At 37.4% G+C, this 26,686-nt stretch overlaps 1 protein-coding gene across 6 annotated transcripts in view; it reads right to left on the minus strand.

The window, feature by feature from the left end:
* Positions 1-26,686, minus strand: part of SNX13 (sorting nexin 13) — a 139,126-nt gene that overhangs the window by 12,037 nt on the left and 100,403 nt on the right. For all 6 annotated transcript variants that reach the window (XM_027102594.1, XM_027102595.1, XM_027102597.1 and 3 more), the window contains 6 exons: positions 17,772-17,879; positions 15,743-15,853; positions 6,369-6,530; positions 4,842-4,913; positions 2,091-2,236; positions 1,767-1,835 (listed from right to left, as the gene is read on the minus strand). In XM_027102594.1, the coding sequence (XP_026958395.1) occupies positions 1,767-1,835; positions 2,091-2,236; positions 4,842-4,913; positions 6,369-6,530; positions 15,743-15,853; positions 17,772-17,879 (668 nt within the window). The remainder of the gene's footprint in view (positions 1-1,766; positions 1,836-2,090; positions 2,237-4,841; positions 4,914-6,368; positions 6,531-15,742; positions 15,854-17,771; positions 17,880-26,686) is intronic.

A 26,686-nucleotide genomic window follows, 5' to 3' on the forward strand; every position in this document is an offset into this window, starting at 1 on the left:
CAGTAACTACATATAGGGTTCAATTTTAGGTGTAAAAGGATATATACAAGAAAAAATAACAGAAGTATGCCCTGGAACAACTTAAAACTAAGCCAATATAAAACAAATTCTGCACCCACACCTTAGAGCTGTATTGATTACAATGTTTCTTTCACACATTTAATCCATTCTCCTTTACTTTCACAGTGTGCTTGATTCCTGTTCCCTAGTTCTCAGGCCAAAGGTAGGAATTGAGCACAGTAGCTAAGCTTCCATCTGGGAATTTGGTCTGAGAGAAAGAGACTGCCCAGAGTAGTCCTTCTTAACTCTGACTGCACATTAGAAAACACCTGGGAGCTTTAAAAGAGCTTAAGGACCAGGGCCTCCACCAGATTAATTAAATGACTGTTTGCAGATGGGACCTAAGCATTAGTACTTTTTAAAGCTCTCCAAGTGACTCCACTGTGCAGGCAAGGTAGAGAATCAGTGCTCCAGAAAAACAATATTTACCCACCCTGAAACAGAATGAAGGTGCCAGGGCAGGTGGTACAGCTTTTAGAAACAGTATGGTATTGTGAGGAGAAATTTAGCTTCAGATTAGAGAGACCTGTTTCCCCACTATCCAGCACATGAGGCTTTGGGCAAGCTGCTTAACTTCTCAAACCCTTAATTTCCTTGTAACAAAACGGAGACAAAAATCCCTATCTCATAAAATAGGATAAAATCAGAAAGTGTACATGAAGTAGTTAGACAGTGCCAAGTAAACAGTGTTCGTAGTTCCCTTCTTTCTGTTACTTCAAAGTACGTGATGCCATGAATGTTTATGCCTTGCTTATCTCTCGCTTTTAGAAAAGTTGTTTATTTGTTTGCCATGGCATGCTTTCCTTGAAGGGACTGAACCTTACCTCTCAGTTCCTGGTAAGAGGGCTAGACACAGAGAAGGGGTTCAGAATATTTTTGTAGAGTGAACATATGAATTGGAGTATCACTACTATTAATCTGAACCTTTTCAGAGGTTCAAATAGTTAATAAAAATTTAGACCATGGACATACATATTTCTAAAATTCTTCATTTAAAAACAAGGTTAGCAGGGACTTCCCTGGTGGTGCAGTGGTTAAGAATCCGCCTGCCAATGCAGGGGATATGGATTTGATCACTGGTCTGGGAAGATCCCAAATGCCATGGAGCAACTAAGCCCATGTGCCGCAACTACTGAGCCCACGTGCCACAACTACTGAGCCCACGTGCTGCAACTACTGAAGCCTGCCCACCTAGAGCCCACGCTCCGTAACAAGAGAAGCCACTGCAATGAGAAGCCTACGCACCACAATGAAGAGTAGTCCCCGCTCGCGGCAACTAGAGAAAGCCAGCATGCAGCAATGAAGACCCCATGCAGCCAGCCAGCCAGCCAATCAATCAATCAATCAAATCAAGGTTAGCAAATACAACTGAGAAAAATTAATCCTGGAAACTAGGTAACCTGATTGTATGACCATGCCATGTCTACATTAATATTTCAATTATTTTAAAGCCACATTACTATGATAAAATATAGCCTAACATCTTAAAGATTTTTCATTTACACTTTTTTCTAATCTGGTTTTAAAAAAACAAAGATGAATAGGTCCATGGGACAAATGTTTATAATTCTTGCAAGTCTTTTTGCTCATCAGTGATGACTAAAACCAACTTTAAGGCCAGGAAGAGAAGGAATGCAATGAAAGTTAGTGATAACAATGCTCAACTCTGTACTATCTGAAAGAAGTGACTGTGTCTTAAGACATACCTGAAACGTTTCACTAAGTCGGCTACTTGCTCAGGTGAGGTCATCCAGTCAACATGGTCAACTATTTTTCTGAAAGTAAAGAAATTCAAATAAGTAAGGTCAAGATTTTAGAAGGTGAATAAAATAAAGAAACATTACTTTCATGAAGTAAGCAACTTAATTTGTATGAAGATTATCTCTGAGAGCAATAGTCTGCTTTAATGATCTTCAAAGACCCAGAGAAGGAAATTCACCTACAAAAGGTTGAGCAATCTACTTCCAGAAGTAAAACTTCAAAAGCTAAGTAAGATCAGCTCTAAGTAGTTTAAGAAAAAAAAGTGGTACCTATTAATAGTATCACCATATGTGGCTCTAATAAGCTGTTGAAGTAGGTTTTTGATATTCCTTCGCAACCACTGATTTCTCTCTTTTAAGTCGAATACTTCATCCATGAGAAGCAGCATTACCCTAAGTGGAATATTGTCATCCACCTGACAAAATATGGGAAGAAATAAGGATACGTTTATTTGAGTTACCTATCTACTATGAATGGCTAATTTTGCTGCTTTTACCAAATGACTGTTACTATTTACAGGTTAGAGAACAAGTTCTACTATAGCCTTTGTAACCAATATTTCATTCTAATTTAGAAAAAATATTTTTAACAGCCATTTTGACAGAATACAGAATTTTACAACTCTACAATGATGAGTAAATTCCAAGGCTGTAGTGAAAACAACTTCTCAAACTGGATTCATGATGGTCTTAGGAAAATATGATTTGGGATCTTGCAGTAGAGTCTGTATTAGTTTATAAGGCAAAGGCTAGCCCCTTTGCCTATTCTCTGGGGCATCTTTTTCAAATGAACAAAATATTCTCAACATTTCTCTTTATTTAATAGAACAAAATACAATCTACACAGAGCAATCTGTTTTGCTCGGTTACTGCGTTGTATGTATATAGGTATTTTCATGGAAAAGAAGCTGAAATAAAATCCAGCTAACATTACAAAAGGCAACTAGATTACTAGAATTTTCTTTTTATTTTTAAGAAGTAAAAATTTGTACACTTTCATCATGGGAATATTCAATTAATGACATAAAAAGTAAAGAAAGACAACTAGAATGCTTTGATGCCGAAATATATCAATATATAATAGGGTGCAGGTTTAGATATGCAACAAAACTGCCATAATTGCCAGTAATTTTGTAATTCTTTCATCACTAAGCTACTCTTTCCAATTATTTCCTCATCAATGTTGTAATTTAAATACTTAAATTTTTTCATGAGAAAACAGCATGAGTCATACATTTTTCACTGTGTTGTAAACATTTTCTTAGCATACCTTCTCTTTCACATATTTTTCAATAGCTTAACCACTTTGGAGGCAAAAATCACTACTGCTCTATTCTCTGATCAAGTATAGTCATGAGTCTGATGCCACATGACAATTCTAATAAACAGTTAAATTGTAAAAACCCTTAACAAAAAGTATAATGTTATGGATATTACAACAGTACAATGCATAATAAACATTCTAAAATATTCTTAAAAAAACAAAAATATTATCTTTAAGACAGTTTATTATAAAGAAATTCAATGAGAAACTGAAGAGAGATAATTATAACTTCAAAATAACTCTACCTAATAGAATAGAATATAAAGCCCAGACCCAAATATATAAAATAAAAGGATTTGTGACAAGGAAAAAACATACACTGGGAAAAGAGGGTCTTCTCAGTAAATGGTGCTTAGGTCAACTGCACCCCTACCTCATTCCATACACAACAATTGATCCTAGATGAATGGCAAATCTAAGTTTTGGCACGGTAAACAAAAACAACTTTTTTTTTTTTTTTTTTTGCGGTATGCGGGCCTCTCACTGTTGTGGCCTCTCCCGTTGCGGAGCACAGGCTCCGGATGCGCAGGCCCAGCGGCCATGGCTCACAGGCCCAGCCGCTCCGCGGCATGTGGGATCTTCCAGGACCGGGGCACGAACCCGTGTCCCCTGCACCGGCAGGCAGACTCTCAACCACTGCGCCACCAGGGAAGCCCAACAAAAACAATTTTTAAAGAAAATCATAGGAGAACATCTTTGTGACCTTGCAGTAGGCACAGATTGTACACAGAGCATAAAAGCACACGAAGTAGAAGATATTCACAATACACAAATACTTATATCTGACAAAGAAACAATATTCAGATTATACAACGCATTCTTACTAATCAAAGACAACCAAGCCAACAGATAAAAAATGGGGGAAAGAGATAGACATGTAAGACAGGACACCCAAATGGCCAGTAAACTTATGAAAAGAGGTTCAACATTTTAACAGTCATCAGAGAAATGGAAATCCGCATGAGATACAACAAAGAGAATGGCTAAAATTAAAAAGGCATAACATTGAGTTTTGGCAGGCTGTGAACCACTGATTCTCATGCATTGCTGATGGCAGCGGAAGCAGTACACACACTTCGGCAAATTATTTGACAGTATCTATTAAAATTGAATTTTTGCATAACCTCTGACCAAGTAATTCCATTCCTTGGTACAGAAAGAAATATGTACTTATTTATTTAATCAAAAGACAAGTACCAGAATGTTCACAGGAGTACAGTTCATAATATAGCAAACATATTGTACTATATTTACAAAATGTAATTGTACTATAATTACAAAATTGCACTGTAAGGCCACAAAAATGAAGAAACCACAATCACACGAAACAAACATGGAAGATTATCACAATGTTGAGCAAAAAATGCCAGACTTAAAGGAGTACATACCTCACAGTTTCATTTATATAAAGTATAAATGCAGGGTAGAAGTCAGGATAGTGTTTATCCTTGGCAGGGGAGAGGATAGTGACAGGAAGAGAGCATTAGGGGCTTTCTGGGGTACTGGTAATGTTCTGTTTCTTGTTTATAGTGCTGATTACATGGATATGTTCAGTTTGTAAGAATTCATCAAACAATGTTTACAATATATGTACATTAATGACAGATATACATATTATACTATATTAAAAAGTTAAAAAGATCTGCCAAGTATGATGTGAATTTCAACTGAACGCTACCAAAATAAAATTAACTCACAGTATCATCAAGTTGAGCTGAAACTCGACAATGTTCAGGATCTGAATCAGTCTTTGGAATTAAAGGAGGAACCTAATATTTAAAAAAACAAAAAACACAGTAAACACACTAAAGCAGAAAATGAAAGAACACAATACAATAAACCAAAATTAGTAGTATCAAATATAATGAACAGCATTTGATTTGATTTTGGGGACAATATATAAACAAAATTTATATAGCATTAACAAAGTATTGACAATCTACAGTTAGAAACCCAATATAAAAGGGTAATTATTTCATTACCAACAGATTTTCTTTCCTTTAAAAAAGGATTCATTTTGAGGTGGATGGAGATATTACTCAAACTCCCATACTTTTTAGAATTTAAAGCTAAGTAAGATTAAATGATTTAAAGACCAAAAGTTAGTAGCACAGTAGGGGAACAGAACTCCAATCTTTTTTCTTTACCATAAAGAGCCTGACAGTATGCTAAGAGGCTTAAAGGAACTAATTAACTGACTGTTATATAATGTAAGTTATGGAGGAAAAGGACAGAAGGACCAGTGCTAGTTGATAACCATTTCTCAGCACAGGAAGGACCATCAAGATCACCTATTATAACCCCTTCACATTACTGGTGAGGAAAAAGAAGCCTGGAAAAGTTCAGTGACTCTTGTAGGAAGTCATATGGGTAGCTATCAGCAGAAGCAGCACAAGACAACCCTCACTTCAGTGTTAGTGTACTTCCCCATGATTAGAAATTAGGATGAAACATCAGAAAAGGTATGAGAATCAATAGAAAGTATGATTTACACACACTGTATTTCAGGAGTTGCCTCTTACAATAAAGAAATTCTATCAGTGTTTATATATATTTCCTCTTCATTGAAACATTCTAATAGTTACATGATTTCTTTTATAGTCTTGATTATAACCTTAAACAACTAGGTCAAAATTATTTAAAAAATGTAAATTAGAAGCAAAAAACTACTTGGTCAACTACCTCTTCTGCTAGCGAAATGAAAAAGCTTCCCAAGAAACTCTTCTATGCCTCTCACAGGTATATACACAGTAAGATATGGCTGCAGAGACTGATGATGTTGAAAGACTTTTCCTCTCTTTGATCTCGTGAATCTTGATCGTGTGACTCAGGAGAAATTAGACTTTATGTTTGCTGATGAATACTAGTAAAACTAATTTACACAACAGCACATACCTGTTTTGTTATAAATTTTAATGACACTATAGAATAAACATGGCTGAATGGAATAAAAGAGTACAAAGAATGTTAACTTTACTTATTTTAAATATGTGCTTTAAATGGATTTTAAAATTCTACTGTAGTGGAGACTGAGGAGTGACTGGATTTTACAGTATCCATTTTCGATAAGAATTAATTCTCTTTAGTTTTTTAATTCTTTATGAGACTATGTGTCTATAGGGCTTTGGACTTACAAAGTAAAATAAGGTAAATCTAAGCAAGAGCTCAGTAAATCTTAGTTGACCTAAAAATAGTTTCCTTTAGGCATTACTGAAACATCTTACCTTGAAAAATGATTGCCTTATGTCTTGACCTAATCTTTCTGACATTTTGCCCATGTTGTCTGACATTTTAGTCATTCCCTCTGCGAAGCTATCAGGAAGGGATTTAACTGCATTTGAAACATTCCTCATAGAATTTCGAAGCGGATTTACAAAAGTGTCCATCTAAAGGGGAAAAGATTATATATCATGACTTCACTGTATCAGATTTGTTATTCAACTGAGAAGCATGGGAAAATAGAGTGCAACACATGAAAGATGTAATAATTTTCCAGTCTATATTATCTCATTGCATTTTAAAAGGATAAAACTGTTGTCTTCAGTGTGTCTTTAAAATCTATTTTCAGACATAAATATATGAATAAAATTTTTGAGTGATATGGTTATTGGTAGAAATGAATATAAACCTTGGGTTGCCTTCTTATTAAGGAAAACTCTGAAAAAATGAAAATTTTTCCAAACTAGAAATTGATGCAAGTATAAACAGCTACAACATACTTCTGGCACAAATTCAAGGCAACAATGACATAGATATTTTGAGGTGATATTAAAAAGCAAACAAGCAGATAAAATAAACAAACAGCTCAAATAACTAACAAGTAAGATTTATTTTTTAAAAAAATAATTTTTAGGATATGTTACATGCTCAATTACAATATATGGAAGGAATCTGGAATCCATTAGGAAGAAAAGAAGCTGCAAATCAGACACGTAAGCCATACTTTATTAAGGGAGAATAGAAAAACCATAAAGAAAATATGACAAGAGATATAAAAAGAACTGATCTCAGAGGGACAGGAAGCTTTAAAATTGACATTCTGAGAGGAACTTCAAGATGGCGGAAGAGTAAGACGTGGAGATCACCTTCCTCCCCACAAATACATCAGAAATACAACGAACTACATGTGGAACAACTCCTACAGAACACCTACTGAACACTGGCAGAAGACCTCAGACCTCCCAAAAGGCAAGAAATTCCCCACGTACCTGGGTAGGGCAACAGAAAAAAGAAAAAACAGAAAAAAAGAATAGGGACTGGACCCGCACCAGTGGGAGGGAGCTGTGAAGGAGGAAAGGTTTCCACACACTGGGAAGCCCCTCCACGGGCAGAGACTGCGGGTGGCGGGTGGGGGGGAAGCTTCGGAGCCACAGAGGAGAGCGCAGCAACAGGGGTGTGGACGGCAAAGCGGAGAGATTCCTGCACAGAGAATCGGTGCCAACCAGCACTCACCAGCCCGAGTGACTTTTCTGCTCACCCGCCGGGACGGGCGGAGGCTGGGAGCTGAGGCTCGGGATTCGGAGGTCAGATCCCAGGGAGAGGACTGGGGTTGCTGCGTGAACACAGCCTAAAGGGGCTAGTGTACCACAGCTAGCCGGGAGGGAGCCTGAGAAAAGGTCTGGAGCTGCAGAAGAGCCAAGAGACTTTTTCTTGCCTCTTTGTTTCCTGGTGCACGAGGAAAGGGGATTCAGAACGCCGCTTAACGGAGCTCCAGAGATGGGCGCGAGCCGCGGCTATCAGCGCGGACCCCAGAGACAGACATGAGACGCTAAAGCTGCTGCTACAGCCACCAAAAAACCTGTGTGCAAGCACAGGTCACTATCCTCCCCTCCCCTCCCAGGAGCCTGTAGAGCCCGCCACTGCCAGGGTCCCGTGATCCAGGGACAACTTCCCCGGGAGAACACACGGCGCGCCGCAGGCTGGTGCAACGTCATGATGGCCTCGCCACCGCAGGCTCTCCCCGCACTCCGTACCCCTCCCTCCCTCCAGCCTGAGTGAGCCAGAGCGCCCCCGAATCAGCTGCTCCTTTAACCCTGTCCTGTCTGAGCGAAGAAGAGACGCCCTCAGGCGACCTACACGCAGAGGTGGGTCCAAATCCAAAGATGAACCCCGGAAGCTAGGTGAACAAAGAAGAGAAAGAGAAATCTCTCCCAGCAGCCTGAGGAGCAGCGGATTAAATCTCCACAATCAACCTGATGTACCCTGCATCTGTGGAATACCTGAATAGACAACGAATCATCCCAAATTGAGGAGGTGGACTTTGGGAACAAAGATAGATATATATGTATATATATTTTTTTCCCCTTTTTCTCTTTTTGTGAGTGTGTTTGTGATTTTGTCTGTATAGCTTCGCTTTTACCATCTGTCCTAGGGTTCTATCTGACCGTTTTTGGTTTTTTTTTTTTTTTTTAACTTTAAAAAATTTCTTTCTTAATAATTATCTTTTCCTTTTTATTTTGATAAATTTATTTTATCTTTCTATTTTTTTCTCCCTTTTATTCTCACCCGTGTGAATGAAAGGCTCTTGGTGCTCCAGCTAGGCGTCAGGGGTGTGCCTCTGAGGTGGGAGAGCCAACCTCAGGACACTAATTCACAAGAGACCTCCCAGCTCCACGTAATATGAAATGGCAAAAATCTCCCAGAGATCTCCATCTTAACGCCAAGACCCAGCTTCACTCAACGACCAGCAATCTACAGTGCTGGACACCCTATGCCAAACAACTAGCAAGACAGGAAAACACTCCCATTTACCACTGCAACAAACAGAATAAAATACCTAGGGGTAAACTACCTAAGGAGAAAAAAGACTTGTACGCACAAAATTATACGACAGTGATGAAAGTAATTAAAGATGACAGAAATAGATGGAGAGATATACTGTGTTCTTGGATTACAAGAATCAACACTGTGAATATGACTCTACTGCCCAAAGCAATCTACAGATTCAACACAATCCCTATCAAACTACCACTGGCATTTTCCTCAGAACTAGAACAAAAAATTTCACAATTTGTATGGAAACACAAAAGACCCCAAATAGCCAAAGCAATCTTGAGAACAAAAAATGGAGCTGGAGGAATCAGGCTCCCGGACTTCAGACTATACTACAAAGCTACAGTAATCAAGACAGTATGGTACTGGCACAAAAAAACCAGAAATATGGATCAATGGAATAGGATAGAAAGCCCAGAGATAAACCCATGCACATATGGTCACTTTATGTTTGATAAAGTAGGCAAGAATATACAGTGCACAAAAGACAGCCTCTTCAATCAGTGGTGCTGGGAAAACTGAACAGGTACATGTAAAAGTATGAAATTAGAACACTCCCTAACACCATACACAAAAATAAGCTCAAAATGGATTAAAGAGCTAAATGTAAGGCCAGAAACCATCAAACTCTTAGAGGAAAACATAGGCAGAACACTCTATGACATAAATCACAGCAAGATCCTTTTTGACCCACCTCTTAGAGAAATGCAAATAAAAACAAAAATAAACAAATGGGACCTCATGAAATTTAAAAGCTTTTGCACAGCAAAGGAAACCATAAACAAGATGAAAAGACAGCCCTCAGAATGGGAGAAAATATTTGCAAATGAAGCAACTAACAAAGGATTAATCTCCAAAATTTATAACCAGCTCATGCAGCTCAATAACAAAAAAACAAATAACCCAATCAAAAAATGGGCAGAAGACCTAAACAGACATTTCCCCATAGAAGATATACAGATTGCCAACAAACACATGAAAGAATGCTCAACATCATTAATCATTAGAGAAATGCAAATCAAAACTACAATGAGATATCAACTCACACTGGTCAGAATGGCCATCATCAAAAATTCTACAAACAATAAATGCTGGAGAGGGTGTGGTGCACTATTGGTGGGAATGTAAATTGATACAGCCACTATGGAGAACAGTATGGGGGTTCCTTAAAAGACTAACAATAGAACTACCGTACAACCCAGCAATTCCACTACTGAGCACATACCCTGAGAAAACCATAATTCAAAAAGAGTCATGTACCAAAATTTTCACTGCAGCTCTATTTACAAAAGCCAGGACATGGAAGCAACGTAAGTGTCCATTAACAGATGAATGGATAAAGAACATGTAGCACATATATAGAATGGAATATTACTCAGCCATAAAAAGAAATGAAATTGAGTTATTTGTAGTGAGGTGGATAAACCTAGAGTCTGTCATACAGAGTGAAGTAAGTCAGAAAGAGAAAAACAAATACCATATGCTAACACATATATATAGAATCTAAGAAAGAAAGAAAAAAAAGGTCATGAAGAACCTAGGGGCAAGACGGGAATAAAGACACAGACCTACTAGAGAATGGACTTGAGGATACGGGGAGGGGGAAGGGGAAGCTGGGACAAAGTGAGAGCATGGCATGGACATATATACACTACCAAACGTAAAACAGTTAGTGGGAAGCAGCCGCATAGCACAGGGAGATCAGCTTGGTGCTTTGTGACCACCTAGAGGGGTGGGATAGGGAGGGTGGGAGGGAGGGAGACGCAAGAGGGAAGAGATATGGAATATATGTATAGCTGATTCACTCTGTTATAAAGCAGAAACTAACACACCATTGTAAAGCAGGTATACTCCAATAAAGATATTAAAAAATAAATAAAATAAAATTGACCTTCTGACTGTACAAGTATCAGATAATTTCAATTAAGAGAGCCATCTAAAGAAACCAAAGTAGATGCATATGGATCGCTCTGAGATTTTTTTTTTTTTTTTTTTGCGGTACGCGGGCCTCTCACTGCTGTGGCCTCTCCTGTTGCGGAGCACAGGCTCCGGACGCACAGGCTCAGCGGCCATGGCTCACGGGCCTAACCGCTCCGCGGCATGTGGGATCTTCCCAGACCGGGGCACGAACCCGTGTCCCCTGCATCGGCAGGTGGACTCTCAACCACTGCACCACCAGGGAAGCCCTCTCTGAGATTTTTAACAGACTAAAACAAACAAAAGAAATGAAAGAAAGAGAGAAAAAGGAAGGGAGGGAGGGAGGGGAGAAAAGAAAAAGGGGACACAATAACCAAAGTCAAAGAAAACTGTAAGACTATTTTCCAGAAAGTACTGAATCTCATAAAAACTACCACAGATATGAGTTATGTTGTATGCAAAAAGAAAAAAAATAAAAGCAGTAAGAGCAAAAAAATGGAACCCCACTGCTTAAGGAACACAATGTTAACAGATGATATCAAGAAGATAAAACTCTTTAATATGCTTTCATGGTTTTCAACAAGAAAAATTAGAAAAGGTGAAATAGGTACTGTAATAAACGATAACAACAAAGAGTTTACTTCAAGATAACTGTAAAAGTTTTAGTAATTCCTTGGGTTAAGCAGACCCAACAGTCTTATAGATATGCTTGCTGGAATACACAACCTTGAGGAGGGACACTATCACAGCACAACAAATTTAAAGAAGAACCAAAGGACAGAAAGGAAGAAGAAGGGCTTGAAAACCACTACCACTGGTGAAGAGAGATAAAGAGATTACAAAGGGTAAAAAAGATGAAGTTAACTCTCTTGTGTGTGCACACACTTATGTGTACAATTATATATTTGGGTGTAAAATTACATATATGTGTGTGTGTAATTCTAATTCTATATACAGCAGTTCTGAGTTAACCAGAACAGTGTGTTCAAATCAATCAGGACATTATTTCCAACACTGACATTACTGCCAAGTGTTTTTTTTAACTGTAATAACTCTAAGTCATAAGAACACAAGTAGAATTTTTAAGAGAGGTAAACATGAGAATACCACACTTAAAATATACATTTTTTATGAGGTAGAATTTCAGAAGCATAAAAGGCAAGAATTTCACTTTAATCTTAACCTACATTAAAAACTGAACACCGTCAAAAATATTTTAGAATTTTATGTATCTTACACTTCGCAGTAGAAACATGGGTTCAACTAACATAACCTTAAGTTGGTTAAATGAATACAACCTCAAATCCTATCTAGGCATAGGGCTAACTACCACTGACACTCTTTCAAAATAAGAGAACTTAAATCTATATCATGAATTAGATAACTGAAAAGAGTTGCCTGTGCACCAGTCCCAGAACTACAGAATCCATTTCTTTTTCTTTCCTTTTCTTTCTTCCACGTTTTTTTTCCTCCAATTTCTGAGGGCAAAGCTTAATCATCTGTGTTGGGGGTGGGGAGTGGGGGAACCAGGGGGCATGGAAAAACCTCCACACGTGATTATGACGCTCAACCCTGAAAGCAGCAGAATTTAGAAGCATAAAAGCAGCCCATCACAATACGATAATGTTTCCAGAATCAGGATTCGTCTTAAAACAGATGTTTAAAGCAAAAAAAAAAAAAAGAAAGAAAATTGCAAAATTACCAGGCAGAAGAGTAAATTATGGATTGCCAGCAAAAGTGTACACTTAGCCTGACATACATAGATGTTGTCTATTCATTCAATTATCACCTCAGTTGAGTTATCTGTATGGGTAAAAACACGAACAAAGGAATTTTAACTTAAATTTAGGTCCCTATCTACAGCTTAAAACTGCCATCACACCATGATACAAAACTGGATAGAAAGGTACTGTGTACATGGAGGAAGACCGCTTGTCAGTTACTTCTTCTAGGAATTGGCCCATAAATTTTGCAAAGCTAGACAAATTGTGTGGCCAAGTTAATGTGTTATAAAGTATTATTTCTCAACCTGAGTAGCTCCTAATAAAATGTTTACAGATGATTTTCTCTAATAGCTATTTCATTTCCAATGAAATATAATTAAGGAAAATATTAAACTACAATTTAGCCAAAAAGGAAATGTAGCTGAAAACTTCTAATTCTTGATATGCATGAAAATTATTCTGACAATCTAAAAGAGGTCAAGATGAACTTGGTAATAACCAATATGATTTATGAAAAATGTATGTTACTGTGGATTTCCAGAAATGATTGAGAAGGATTTTTAGACTCTAATTTTTAGACTCTAATGTGTATATGTGTGTGTGTGTGTATATATATATTGGGTTGGCCAAAAAGTTCCTTCAGTTTCTAAGTAAAAATAAAAGCCGTATTTTTCATTTTCACCAAGAACTTTATTGAACAACGTACTTACCCTTTTGTTCCACTACCTTTTGCCATTTTTCAGGCAACTTCATAATTCCATTCTCCCAAAACTTTTTATCTTTTTGAGTAAAGAACTGTTCCAGGTGACTTTTACAGTCTTCCAGGGAATTGAAATTTTTTCCATTAAGAGAATTTTGTAATGATCTAAATAAATGGAAATCTGAAGGGGCAGATGAATCAGAATTTCCCAGCCAAGCCGTAACAGTTTTTGCCTGGTCATCAAAGAAACATGCGGTCTTGCGTTATCCTCATGGAAGATTATGCATTTCCTGTTGACTAATTCTGGACGCTCTTTGTCAAATGCTGCTTTCAGGTGGTCTAACTGGGAGCAGTACTTGTTGGAATTAATTGTTTGGTTTTCTGGAAGGAGCTCCTAATAGAGGACTCCCTTCCAATCCCTCCATATACACAACATGACCTTCTTTGGATGAAAACCGGCCTTTAGTTAGTTGGTGGTGGTTCATTTCACTTGCCCCACCATCGCTTCTGTTCCACATTATTGTACAGTATCCACTTTTCATGCCCATTTGTTTTAAAAACGGAACATTTTCGTTGCGTTCAAGTAGAGAATCACACACGGAAATATGGTCAAGAGGGTTTCTTTCTCTTAACTTATGTGGAACCCAAACATCAAAGCAGTTAACATAACCAAGCTGGTGCAAATGATTTTCAGTGCTTGATTTGGATATTTTGAGTGTGCCAGCTATCTCCCACATGGTACAACGTCGACTGCTCTCAATTAATGTCTCAATTTGATAGCTATCAACTTCAATTGCTCTAACCAACCCGACTGTGGAGCATCGTCCAGCGAGAAATCTCCAGAACGAAACTTCGCAAACCACTTTTGACCCATTTAGTCACAGCACTTTCTCCATACACTGCACAAATCTTTATTTGCGTTTCAGTTGTGTTTTTACCTTTCTTGAAATAATAAAGCATAATATGCAAAAAGTGCTATTTTTCTTCCCTCTTTAATATTGAAATGGCTACACAAAAATTTACCAATTTTGATGTTTTTTTTAATGCACGCCGATATGACAGTTGTCACAATACAATCTAACAAACTTGTTTTGAATGAAGTTAAAGACAACTAAGCACTACTAGAGCCATCTTACGGAAAAAACGAACTTTTTGGCCTACCCATTACATATATACATGCACAACTGCTGGTTGGTAAAAAAGACATTGTCTACATTTAATATAATGCTTCTTTTATCTCAAAAAGCTCTTATCAATTTATTAGTTTATCTTAAAATTGATACAACCTTGAGAGAAGATAAGGTAAACATAAAAAAGATGGAATACTGAAATGCATCTCTATTGACAATAAAGCCATTTAGAGCTGGAATTTAAACTCAATCACTTCAATCACAAAATATAAAGATAAGTCCACCATATTTTTTTCCTACCATTATAAGGTACATAACCTGGAATTTCTTATTAAAATAAAACATTCCACTTAGAAATGTTAACATTCACTTGGATGTTAAACCGTAGTATCCTTGAGAAATCACATGAAGTTCTTATGCTTACAGTTGTTAATCTTACTTATTTTGTACCAATTCCTTAATCTTTTTTAAGCAAGTTAGCCTTTTTAGAAGAACGAGTGGTGGGGAAGTCTTTTACTTTTAATTTTCATTTTGAAATAATTTCAGACTTTTAAGAAGTTGCAAAAATAATCCACAGAATTCCCACTTCCAGCTTTCCCAACTGCTGCTACAGCTCCTGCTACTACTGTTACTACTTCTAAGAGCCAACGTTTATTCAGACAGGCACTGTAATACATAGATTATCTCATTTGATCCATACATGCTCTACACTGAGGATTAACACCTTCAATCTTTAGAAAATTAAAAGCCCAGAAGGTTAAGTAACATTTTGCAGGACACAGCTAATAAGTGGCAGAACAGGAATTTGAACCAAAGGTTGCCTGATTCCAATGTTTGTGTTCTCACCCAGTGAGCCTATCTTGCCCAATTTGAGCAGTAAATCATTTATTGCCTTAAGCTAGCATCTTAATAGGTCTTGTGTCCCCAGAATTTTAAACAATGAATATTTCACTCAAAAGGCACAAATACTTTCAGGAACATATCCTATTTAACATTTTTCTTATCCTTACTCCAAATAAAAGACATTTCCTCCCAATAAGAAGTAGCTCCTACTCAAGCTAACGAAAGCTGTGACCTGTCTTAGGCCAACTCTCCTTACTGTATCATTTCAAAAGCTTTTTTTTTCTTGCAAGCTTTTGCTACATTTTAATCAATATGTAAAGACAGGAGTTTGTATTTATTAGATATATTTCAATAGTAGGCTTAATAAAGCATAGAAGATAAACATGCCAAGGAGCATTTAATAAAGTTTTCTAGTTTTAAAACATACACACAAATACAAATTTATCTTCTTTTATTAAAAACAAAGTATGAAAACAGACCTATAAAGAAAACCAATGCAATGGTCTGCTTACCTTACGAGCAAAATCCCCTTTCCCTTTACTGTAGGCTTTGTTCTCAAGGAAATCATACACATAGTGAGCCAAAGCTGGGGATGCTTTCATCATTTCAGGAGTTAACAGTAACTAACAGGAAAAGAAAAGAGGTATCTTATATTGATAGTATACTGAAAATTAACTATTATTTATAATTTCATCTGCTAGAAAGTTAAGAATGTATAGTAAAAATGTTATTTTTTTAAAAAAATTTTAACACATTTTTCTATCTACCTATCTACCTGCCTATCTATCTATCTATTTTGGCTGTGCCACGCGGCATGTGGGATCTTAGTTCCCTAACTAGGAATCGAACCCACACCCCCTGCAGTGGAATCACGGAGTCGTAACCACAAGACGGCCACGGAATTCCCCCAAATGTTATTTACTATTCCATTTTCAGGTTTTATAGCTTATACTAAGAAGACCCACCATCAGTAAACTGTTATGTTTTTCACATTCTAATTTTAAAGTTAACATTAATAGAAAGTACATAAAATAATTCAAATTTTTTTAAGTATTAGAAGGCCCAAAACAAAGTATTGCTTTTACACTGTTAATGATACAGTCTAACATTCTAGCTTAATCTCTTCAATTAAAGATGGTTTGACATATTGAGATCATTACCTAAGAAGTAGACAGTATAGCCACAATTAAAATACATATTTATGGCCCCAGATTTGGAAGAAACGTGCTTATGTTCTAAATTTTATAAATAACTGATACAGATTTTAATGCAACTCAAGTTAATACATTTTAAAAAATCAAAATGTTTGACAAGAGTCATATAAATGATTTCAGATATTTAGCCTTAAGCCAGAAGACAAAGGTGAGTAATAGTAGATGTATATGTTTTTCCTACCCTTTCAGTAAATTATAATGCCATGGAATTACAATTATGGTTATAAACAAACCCAATTAAACCTATAAATGTTTAAGAGAGAGAAACCTTCCAAACAAAATATCAAGTACAGTATTAGCTAAGTTTCACTAAATATAATACTAAGACATGGTCGGCAAATTTTTCCTGTAAAGGTGCATATAATAATTATTTTAGGTTTTGTGATGCATGGAGTCTGCTGCAACTACTCAACTCTGCTGTAGTAGTGTAAAAGCAGTCATAGACAGCAGTAAACTAAATGGGTGGCTGTGTTCTAATAATAAAATAAACTCTTAATAAAACAGGCGGCAGGCTGGATATGGTCTGCTGGCTGGAATTTGCTGACCCCTGTTCTAAAGAGAGAAGTGGGGAGCTAATAGATGAGAAAAGTTTATAAATCATTCATTACTATAAAAAACCATAAAGTGATACTATTAAAATCTGGCATTTGGGTACCCAGGTCTAAAACAAAGTTATTTCTGATAGTCCCAACGGCTTATGCAGTACGTAACCTATGAGACACGTTTTATTATCCCATTATTCCAGAAGAGAAATCTACATGCTTAGCATGCTACACTTCTGAAAAGTCCCTTGGATCTATTCCTCTCTTGAATTATCCTGTAATTTTTAGAAGCTTTAGAATCATTCTGGACCATGGCAGGCAGCTATTCACTTTATCTGAGAATAAAAATCTATACAGGGGACTATATTTAATACCATGTAATAAGCCATATGGAAAAGAAAAAAAAAATCTACTAGCTTTGGATACATCATGAAGAGCAACTATTTACTGAACTGGTAACATTTAACTGTCTGCTGTAAAATACCTAGACTTCCTAGACTTTACAGTAGTGTAGAATGGATGTGTGCCTGCCGGTGTGTGTGTATATTCATCCAAACCTGAAGAAGCAAAATTCCTAGCACTGAGTGTCCAGAAAACTTCTAAGTTAATAAACAAACAGAGAAATAATATTTATAAATTACTGAGCAGATTGCATGTCACATCTCAGCACCTCAAAAGTGGCTGCTATCCCACTATTATAGTACAAACATTCTCTAATAAAGAAATCAGTTATATTTCTATGCTATATTGAAATGAAAATCTATGGGTAATAATAATGAACTTACCTGCAAATATGCATTTAGATCCTTTTTTCTCTTTTCTAAAAAATCTCTATCCATATTATTAAAAGTCTTTTTACCGGGAAGCTTTAATATGCTTGACAGATTTTCAAACTAGAAAACAAAATACATTCAGTAATCTTAATTTTTTTTTCAAAACAGAAAAGTATTTTCCAACTGACAATTTCTCTACATATCAAAAGCATCTAGAACAGATTCTGCAATATATTAAGCCAAAACCAGAAAATATAAAATACTGTCCAAATATGTCCAAACCACAGTTCGAATGTTATTTATTATAAAGAAGTTATTTTCTAAGAATGACAAACATGGATTGCTGATGAAGATGGGTGATATCCACATGGAGTTTCATTTTATACTCTCTCTGATTTTAAGATTGTTCAAAAGTTTCATAACAAAAGGTTTTAAAAAATATTTTGCTATTCAATTGGCTAAAAAGAACTTATGATACAGTACTGAATACTCTATTATTATTTGTAAATTATGTGTCTTTAATATTATTAAAATTAATAATAAACGTAAAAAAAATATTTTGTTTAACAACGCTTTAACTTGTGAATAAAGTATTAGCCAGTAAATTTTTAATAATCAAAGTTGTGAGTTCCTGGTTTGGTAAAAAAAACTCAAAGAAATATTTTATATTGATGACTTCAAATCAGTTAATCACTGTAATAGCTAATTATTAAAGGAATAAAAAGCAAATTTCAAAACATAGATTACAGCTATATCATAACTCTCTATATACAAACAGTACAACACATACTTCTACATGAAACTGCATGAAAAATAAACTCATAGATAACTAAGAAAAAAACAAATTAAAAGCTATCAGGTATGTATCTTATCTTTGTAAAGCCACAAACAAAAACAACTAAGTGTACATACTTGAAATCTAGCATTTACAGACTCCACCTTCAAAAGTCCAGATATGTAGGAATCTACTGTGCCTTGATGAAGCACAGATTTTAACCACACTAGCTGCTAACAAAGTGGAAGAGCAAAGTCACTGAGCAAAGAATTGTGCTTGGCCAGCAATACCTAGTATCTAAAACTTGAATGAGCAACCTCATTGCTTTTCCTTTGTGATACACATTCAGAAGTGCAACAAACTTTCTACAACCATTCTTTGTTTAAAAACAAGGCTTCTGTAAAGAAAACTCATTCCTGGTGCAGAGATTAAAAAAAAAAGGAAATGAAAAGGTGTAGGATAATTTTCATCCCTAAACTGGAAGATTCTGATAAATTATTAAATGGAATGGCAGATCAGATGGTCGCTTGGAGCTATAATGAGAACAAGTTCATTACATGTTAATGCATGAAACTTAAAAGCAGTTCTTTCGCCCTAGCCAAGGCGAAAAAAAAAAGGGGGGCGAGGGGGAGGTCATTTACAGCAGCGGTCCCCAACCTTTTTGGCACCAGGGACCAGTTTCACAGAAGACAATTTTTCCACGGACCAGGGTGGGGTGGATGGGGGTATAGTTCAGGCGGTAATGCAAGCGATAGGGAGCAGCAGATGAAACTTCACTCCCTTGCCCTCTGCTCACCTCCTGCTGTGCGGCCCAGTCGCAGATCAATAGTGATCTGCGGCCTGGGGGATGGGGACACCTGATTTACAGGGCAAATGTTATGCTGTAGTAATAGTCACAAGTTTGGTGGTTCACAAAATATTACAATGGGTCAACAATGAATGAATGTACAATATAGAGTACCTGGTTTTATGAATTAATTTTTTTAAAAATGACACCTTATAGAAGTACATTTACAGTTTTCAAGGTGTCCTAAAAGATATTTAGTTTCCTAGAATAGGACTTATCCATGGTATCTTAAACTACTGACTCAATTTTATAGAATGCATAGTTTATTCAGGCATTACCAGTATGTTTTATTCCCTCAAAAATCGTATGTTGAAACCTTAACCCCCAATACTTCAGAATGTGGCTGTATTTGGAGACAGGGCCTTTAGAGAGGTAGTTAAATCAAATCAAAGCCCTTATAAGAGGGAATTTGGACATACAAAAAGAGACAAAGGATGCGAGCACACAAAGAAAAAGTCATATGAGGCCACATCAAGAAGGGGGCCATCTGAAAGACAAGGAGACATGCCTTAAGAGAAACCAAACTTGCCAACACCTTGATCTTGGACTTCTAGCTCCCAGAACTATGGAAAAATAAATTTCTGCTGTTTAAGCTACTCAGTCTATGTTATTTTGTTATGGCAGCCCTAGCAAACTAATACACCAAGGCAATATAACAGTACTCAGCAAAACAACAATTTATTTCCAAAACTTTAAAACATTAAAACTTATTAATAAAAAATTAAATGTAACAGTTATTTTGTTAGAGTCTAAATTAATCAAACTCCTCTTAAAATTATCTGTCTGGAACAGAAAAAAATTACAAGTATTCACAGAAAGAAAATTTCGTATTATACCAAATTCCCATAAATATGCAAATAAATAAAAAAGAGATATATGTGCTGTTTTTTACAATGTATATCTTAATTTAATTTTACTTTTTTAACATCTTTATTGGACTATAATTGCTTTACACTGGTGTGTTAGTTTCTGCTTTATAACAAAGTGAATCAGCTATACATATACATATATCCCCATATCCCTTCCCTTTTGCATTTCCCTCCCATCCTCCCTATCCCACCCCTCTAGGCGGTCACAAAGCACGGAGCTGACCTCCTTGTGCTATACGGCTTCTTCCCACTAGCTATCAGTTTTACATTTGGTAGTGTATATATGTACATGCCACTCTCTCATTTTGTCCCAGCTTTCCCTTCCCCCTCCCCGTGTCCTCAAGTCCATTCTCTAGTAGGTCTGTGTCTTTATTCCTGTCCGGCCCCTAGGTTCTTCATGACCAATTTTTTGTTTGTTTGTTTTTAGAATCCATATATATGTGTAAGCATATGGTATTTGCTTTTCTCTTTCTGACTTACTTGACTCTGTATGACAGACTCTAGGTCCATCCACCTCACTACAAATAACTCAATTTCGTGTCTTTTTATGGCTGAGTAATATTCCATTGTATATATGTGTCACATCTTTTTTATCCATTCATCTGTTGATGGACACTGAGGTTGCTTCCATGTCCTGGCTATTGTAAATAAGGCTGCAATGAACATTGTGGTACATGACTATTTTTGAATTACGGTTTTCTCAGGGTATATGCCCAGTACTGGGATTGCTGGGTTGTATGGTAGTTCTAATTTTAGTTTTTTAAGGAAAATCCATACTGTGCCCCATATTGCCTGTATCAATTTACATTCCCATCAATAGTGCAAGAAGGCTCCCTTTTCTCCACACCCTCTCCAGCATTTACTGTTTGTAGATTTTTTGATGATGGTCATTCTGACCGGTGTGAGGTGATACCTCATTGTAGTTTTCATTTGCATTTCTCCAATGATTAGTGATGTTGAGCTCCCTTTCATGGGTTTGTTGGCAATCTGTATATCTTCTTTGGGGAAATGTCTGTTTAGGTCTTCTGCCCATTTTTGGATTGGGTTATTTGTTTTCTTGATACTGAGCTGCATGAGCTGGTTGTAAATTCTGGGAATTAACCCTTTGTCAGTTGGTTCACTTGCAAATATTTTCTCCCGTTCTAAGGGCTGTCTTTTGGTCTTGTTTATGGTTTCCTTTGCTGTGCAAAAGCTTTTAAGTTTCAAGAGGTCCCACTTGGATATTTTTGTTTTTATTTCCATTTCTCTAGGAGGTGGGTCAAAAAGGATCTTGCTCTAATTTATGTCACAGAGTGTTCTGCCTATGTTTTCCTCTAACAGTTTTATAGTGTCTGGTCTTACATTTAGGTCTTAAATCCATTTTGAGTTTATCTTTCTGTATGGAATTAGGGAGTGTTCTAATTTCATTCTTTTACATATACCTGTCCAGTTTTCCCAGCACCACTTATTGAAGAGGCTCTCTTTTCTCCACTGTACATTCTTGCCTCCTTTATCAAACATAAGGTGACCATATGCGTGTGCGTTTATCTCTGGGCTTTCTACACTGCTCCATTGACCTACCTTTCTGTTTTTGTGCCAGTACCATACCGTCTTGATTGCTGTAGCTTTGTAGTATATAGTCTGAAGTCCGGGAGCCTTATCCTCCAGCTCCGTTTTTCGTTCTCAAGACTGCTTTGTCTATTCGGGGTCTTCTGTGTTTCCACACATATTGTGAAACTTTTTGTCCTAGTTCTGTAAAAAATGCCATTGTAGTTGGATAGGGATTGCATTGAATCTGTAGATTGCTTTGGGTAGTAGTCATTTTCACAATGCTGATTCTTCCAATCCAAGAACATGGTATATCTCTCCATCTATTTGTACCATCTTTAATTTCTTTCATCAGTGTCTTCTAATTTTCTGCATACAGGTCTTTTGTCTCCTTAGGTAGGTTTATTCCTAGGTATTTTATTCTTTTTGTTGCAATGATAAACGGGAGTGTTCTCTTGATTTCACTTTCAGATTTTTCATCATTAGTGTATAGGAATGCCAGAGATTCCTGTGCATTAATTTTGTATCCTGCTACTTTACCAAATTCATTGATTAGCTCTAGTAGTTTTCTGGTAGCATCTTTAGCATTCTCTATGTATAGTATCATGTCATCTGCAAACAGTGACAGCTTTACTTCTTCTTTTCCGATTTGGATTCCTTTTATTTCCTTTTCTTCTCTGATTGCTGTGGCTAAAACTTCCAAAACTATGGTGAATTAAGAGTGGTGAGAGTGGCCAACCTTGTCTTCTTCCTGATCTTAGTGGAAATGCTTTCAGTTTTTCACCATTGAGGATGATGTTGGCTGTGGGTTTGTCATATATGGCCTTTATTATGGTGAGGAAAGTTCCCTCTATGCCTACTTGCTGCAGGGTTTTTATCATAAATGGGTGTTGAATTTTGTCAAAAGCTTTCTCTGCATCTATTGAGATGATCATATGGTTTTTCTCCTTCAATTTGTTAATATGGTTTATCACATTAATTGAATTGCATATTTTGAAGAATCCTTGCATTCCTGGAATAAACCCCACTTGGTCATGTTGTATGGTCCTTTTCATGTGCTGTTGGATTCTGTTTGCTAGTATTTTGTTGAGGGTTTTTGCATCTATGTTCATCAGTGATATTGGCCTGTAGTTTTCTTTCTTTGTGACATCCTTGTCTGGTTTTGGTATCAAGGTGATGGTGGCCTCGTAGAATGAATTTGGGAGAGTTCATCCCTCTGCTATATTTTGGAAGAGTTTGAGAAGGATAGGTGTTAGCTCATCTCTAAATGTTTGATAGAATTCGCCTGTGAAGCCATTTGGTCCTGGGCGTTTGTTTGTGGGAAGATTTTTAATCACAGTTTCAATTTCAGTGCTTGTGATTGGTCTGTTCATATTTTCTATTTCTTTCTGATTCAGTTTTGGCAGGTTGTGCATTTCTAAGAATTTGTCCATTTCTTCCAGGTTGTCCATTTTATTGGCATAGAGTTGCTTGTAGTAATCTCTCATGATCTTTTGTATTTCTGCAGTGTCAGTTGTTACTTCTCCTTTTTCATTTCTAATTCTACTGATTTGAGTCTTCTCCCTTTTTTCTTGATGACTCTGGATAACGGTTTATCAATTTTGTTTCTCTTCTCAAAGAACCAGCTTTTAGTTTTATTGATCTTTCCTACTGTTTCCTTCATTTCTTTCTCACTTATTTCTGATCTGAAATTTATGATTTCTTTCTTGTGGGTCGTCCGTAGACAGCATATATACCAGGTCTTGTTTTTGTACCCATTCAGCCAGTCTATGTCTTTTGGTTGGAGCATTTAATCCATTTACATTTAAGGTAGTTATCAACATATATGTTCCTATTACCATTTTCTTAATTGCTTTGGGTTAGTTATTGTAGGTCTTTTCCTTGTCTGTGTTTTCTGCCTAGAGAAGTTCCTTTAGCATTTGCTGTAAAGCTGATTTGGTGGTACTGAATTCTCTTAGCTTTTGCTTGTCTGTAAAGGTTTTAATTTCTCCATTGAATCTGAATGAATCCTTGCTGGGTAGAGTAATCGTTGTAGGTTTTTCCCTTTCATCACTTTAAATATGTCCTGCCTCTCTCTTCTGGCTTGCAGATTTTCTGCTGGAAGGTCAGCTGTTAACCTCATGGGGATTTCCTTGTATGTTATTTTTCCTCTGTTGCTTTTTTTTCTTTTGTGGTACACGGGCCTCTCACTGCTGCGGCCCCTCCCGCTGTGGAGCACAGGTTCTGGACGCGCAGGCCCAGCAGCCACGGCTCACGGGCCCAGCCGCTCTGCGGCATGTGGGATCCTCCCGGACTGGGGCACAAACCCATGTCCCCTGCACCGGCAGGCTGACTCCCAACCACTGCGCCACCAGGGAAGCCCCCTTGCTGCTTTTAATGTTTTTTCTTTGTATTTAATTTTTGATAGTTTGATTAATATGTGTCTTGGCGTGTTTCTCCTTGGGTTTATCCTGTATAGGCCTCTGTGCTTCCTGGACTTGATTGGCTATTTCCTTTCCCATATTAGGGAAGTTTTCAACTATAATGTCTTCAAATATTTTCTCAGTCCCTTTCTTTTTCTCTTCTTCTTCTGGGACCCCTATAATTCGAATGTTGGTGCGTTTAATGTTGTCCCAGAGGTCTCTGAGACTGTCCTCAGTTCTTTTCATTCTTTGTTCTGTATTCTGCTCTGTGGTAGTTTTTTCCACTATGTTATCTTCCAGGTCACTTATCCGTTCTTCTCCCTCAGTTATTCTGCTATTGATTCCTTCTAGAGAATTTTTAATTTCATTTATTGTGTTGTTCGTCATTGTTTGTTTGACCTTTAGTTCTTCTAGGTCCTTGTTAAATGTTTCTTGTATTTTCTCCATTCTATTTCCAAGTTTTTGGATCATCTTTACTATCATTACTCTGAACTTTTTTTCAGGTAGACTGCCTATTTCCTCTTCATTTGTTTGGTCTGGTGGGTTTTTATTTGCTCCTTCATCTGCTGTGTGTTTCTCTGTCTGCTCATTTTGCTTAACTTACTGTGTTTGGGGTCTCCTTTTCGCACGATGCAGGTTCACAGTTCTCATTTTTGGTTTCTGCCCCCAGTGGGTAAGGTTGGTTTGGTGGGTTGTGTAGGCTTCCTGGTGAGGGCACTGGTGACTCTGTTCTGGTGGATGAGGCTGGATCTTGTCTCTCTGGTGGGCAGGACTGTGTCTGGTGGTGTGTTTTGGGGTCTGTGTGACCTTATTATGATTTTAGGCAGCCTCTCTACTAATGGGAGGGGTTGTGCTCCTGTCTTGCTAGTTGTTTGGCATAGGGTGTCCAGCACTGTAGATTGCTGGTCGTTGAGTGGAGCAGGGTCTTAGCGTTGAGATGGAGATCTCTGGGAGAGCTTTCACCATTTGATAGTACATGGAGCCAGGAGTTCTTGGTGGACCAATGTCCTGAACTCGGCTCTCCCACCTCAGAGGCACAGGCCTGACACCCAGCCAGAGAACGAAGACCCTGTCAGCCACACGGTCTGTTCCAGGCTGTTTTTGGTGCAGGTGACAGAATGGAGTACAAGAGAGATGAGATCCTTGCCTCAGGGAGCTCACGGTCTCATGGGCAAGATGGATAGGAAAATCTGGAATACAAAGACAGTGGAGAAGGGAAGTTCTCAAACTCAGGAGATGAGCCTCTTGGTTACTTAAATCGAGCTCTGAGAAGCAGTGGCAGGCTGGCATGTGATCTGGGAGGAACGTAGGACATGAGTAGCACCGGTGATGTTCTAAGCCAGGCCAGGGGTCGGAAGACGTTTTTAGATTGCTGGTTTGTTGTAAAAGGATATAACTCAAAAACAGCCAGATGGACGTGATGAATAAGGCAAGATATGGAAAAGGGCATGGAGCATCGATGCCCTGTCTGAGCGTACCACGTGTTTGCCAACCCAGAAGCTCCGAGCTATGTGATTTTAAAACAATATGAAACAGGTAATAATATAAAAAGTAAATAAAGCAATTATTTCTTCAACGTGGGGCAGAAAATTCTTTCACCTGTGCAAACAAATCAAGCTAAACATGAAGAAAAGATCTATTCAACAAGAACAACAGAACAGTTATGTCCAAAGTTAGTAATTTCCTTATGAATATATAAAAACAGTCCAGTTAATATGGGCTCAAAAGTGTTTAGAGACCAGGCTTAACCTTAAATTTGAGCTATTAATAGTTTATCTCACTCTATTCACGAAGTACTTTAATGAGATTATCATGGTGGCAACCATATATTTTCCACTACCCTAATTGAAAAATATACTCTCTGGGGCTTCCCTGGTGGCGCAGCGGTTGAGAGTTTGCCTGCCGATGCAGGGGACACGGGTTCGTGCCCCAGTCTGGGAAGATCCCACATGCCGCGGAGCGGCTGGGCCCATGAGCCATGGCCCCTGAGCCTGCACGTCCGGAGCCTGTGCTCTGCAATGGCAGAGGCCACAACAGTGAGAGGCTCGCGTATAACAACAACAACAACAACAAAATATATATATATATATATATATATATATATATATATATACTTTCTGATTACTTAAGTAGTAAACTGTCATTTCAAAGCTTGAGTCCACCCAATCAAATGTCACCATTAATTATTATTATTTTATTGGCTTAATAATAATTGTTTATTTTAAAACCCTGAAAGAAGGATTCTCATGACTTAAAATAAATGTCACAGAACACCTATTCCGATTTATCCTGTGATAAGTTATTTTGTTCTAAGTTAAAAAGAAAAGAATATTTAATAAAAAATAAAACAGAGAGGGCTTCCCTGGTGGCGCAGTGGTTGAGAGTCCACCTGCCGATGCAGGGGACACGGGTTCGTGCCTCGGTCTGGGAAGATCCCACATGCCGCGGAGCGGCTGGGCCCGTGAGCCATGGCCGCTGAGCCTGCGCATCCAGAGCCTGTGCTCTGC

The sequence above is a fragment of the Aethalodelphis obliquidens genome, unplaced genomic scaffold (genome assembly GCF_003676395.1).
Source record: "Aethalodelphis obliquidens isolate GAN/ISIS:26980383/991018 unplaced genomic scaffold, ASM367639v1 scaffold5, whole genome shotgun sequence".
Lineage (NCBI taxonomy): Eukaryota > Metazoa > Chordata > Mammalia > Artiodactyla > Delphinidae > Aethalodelphis > Aethalodelphis obliquidens.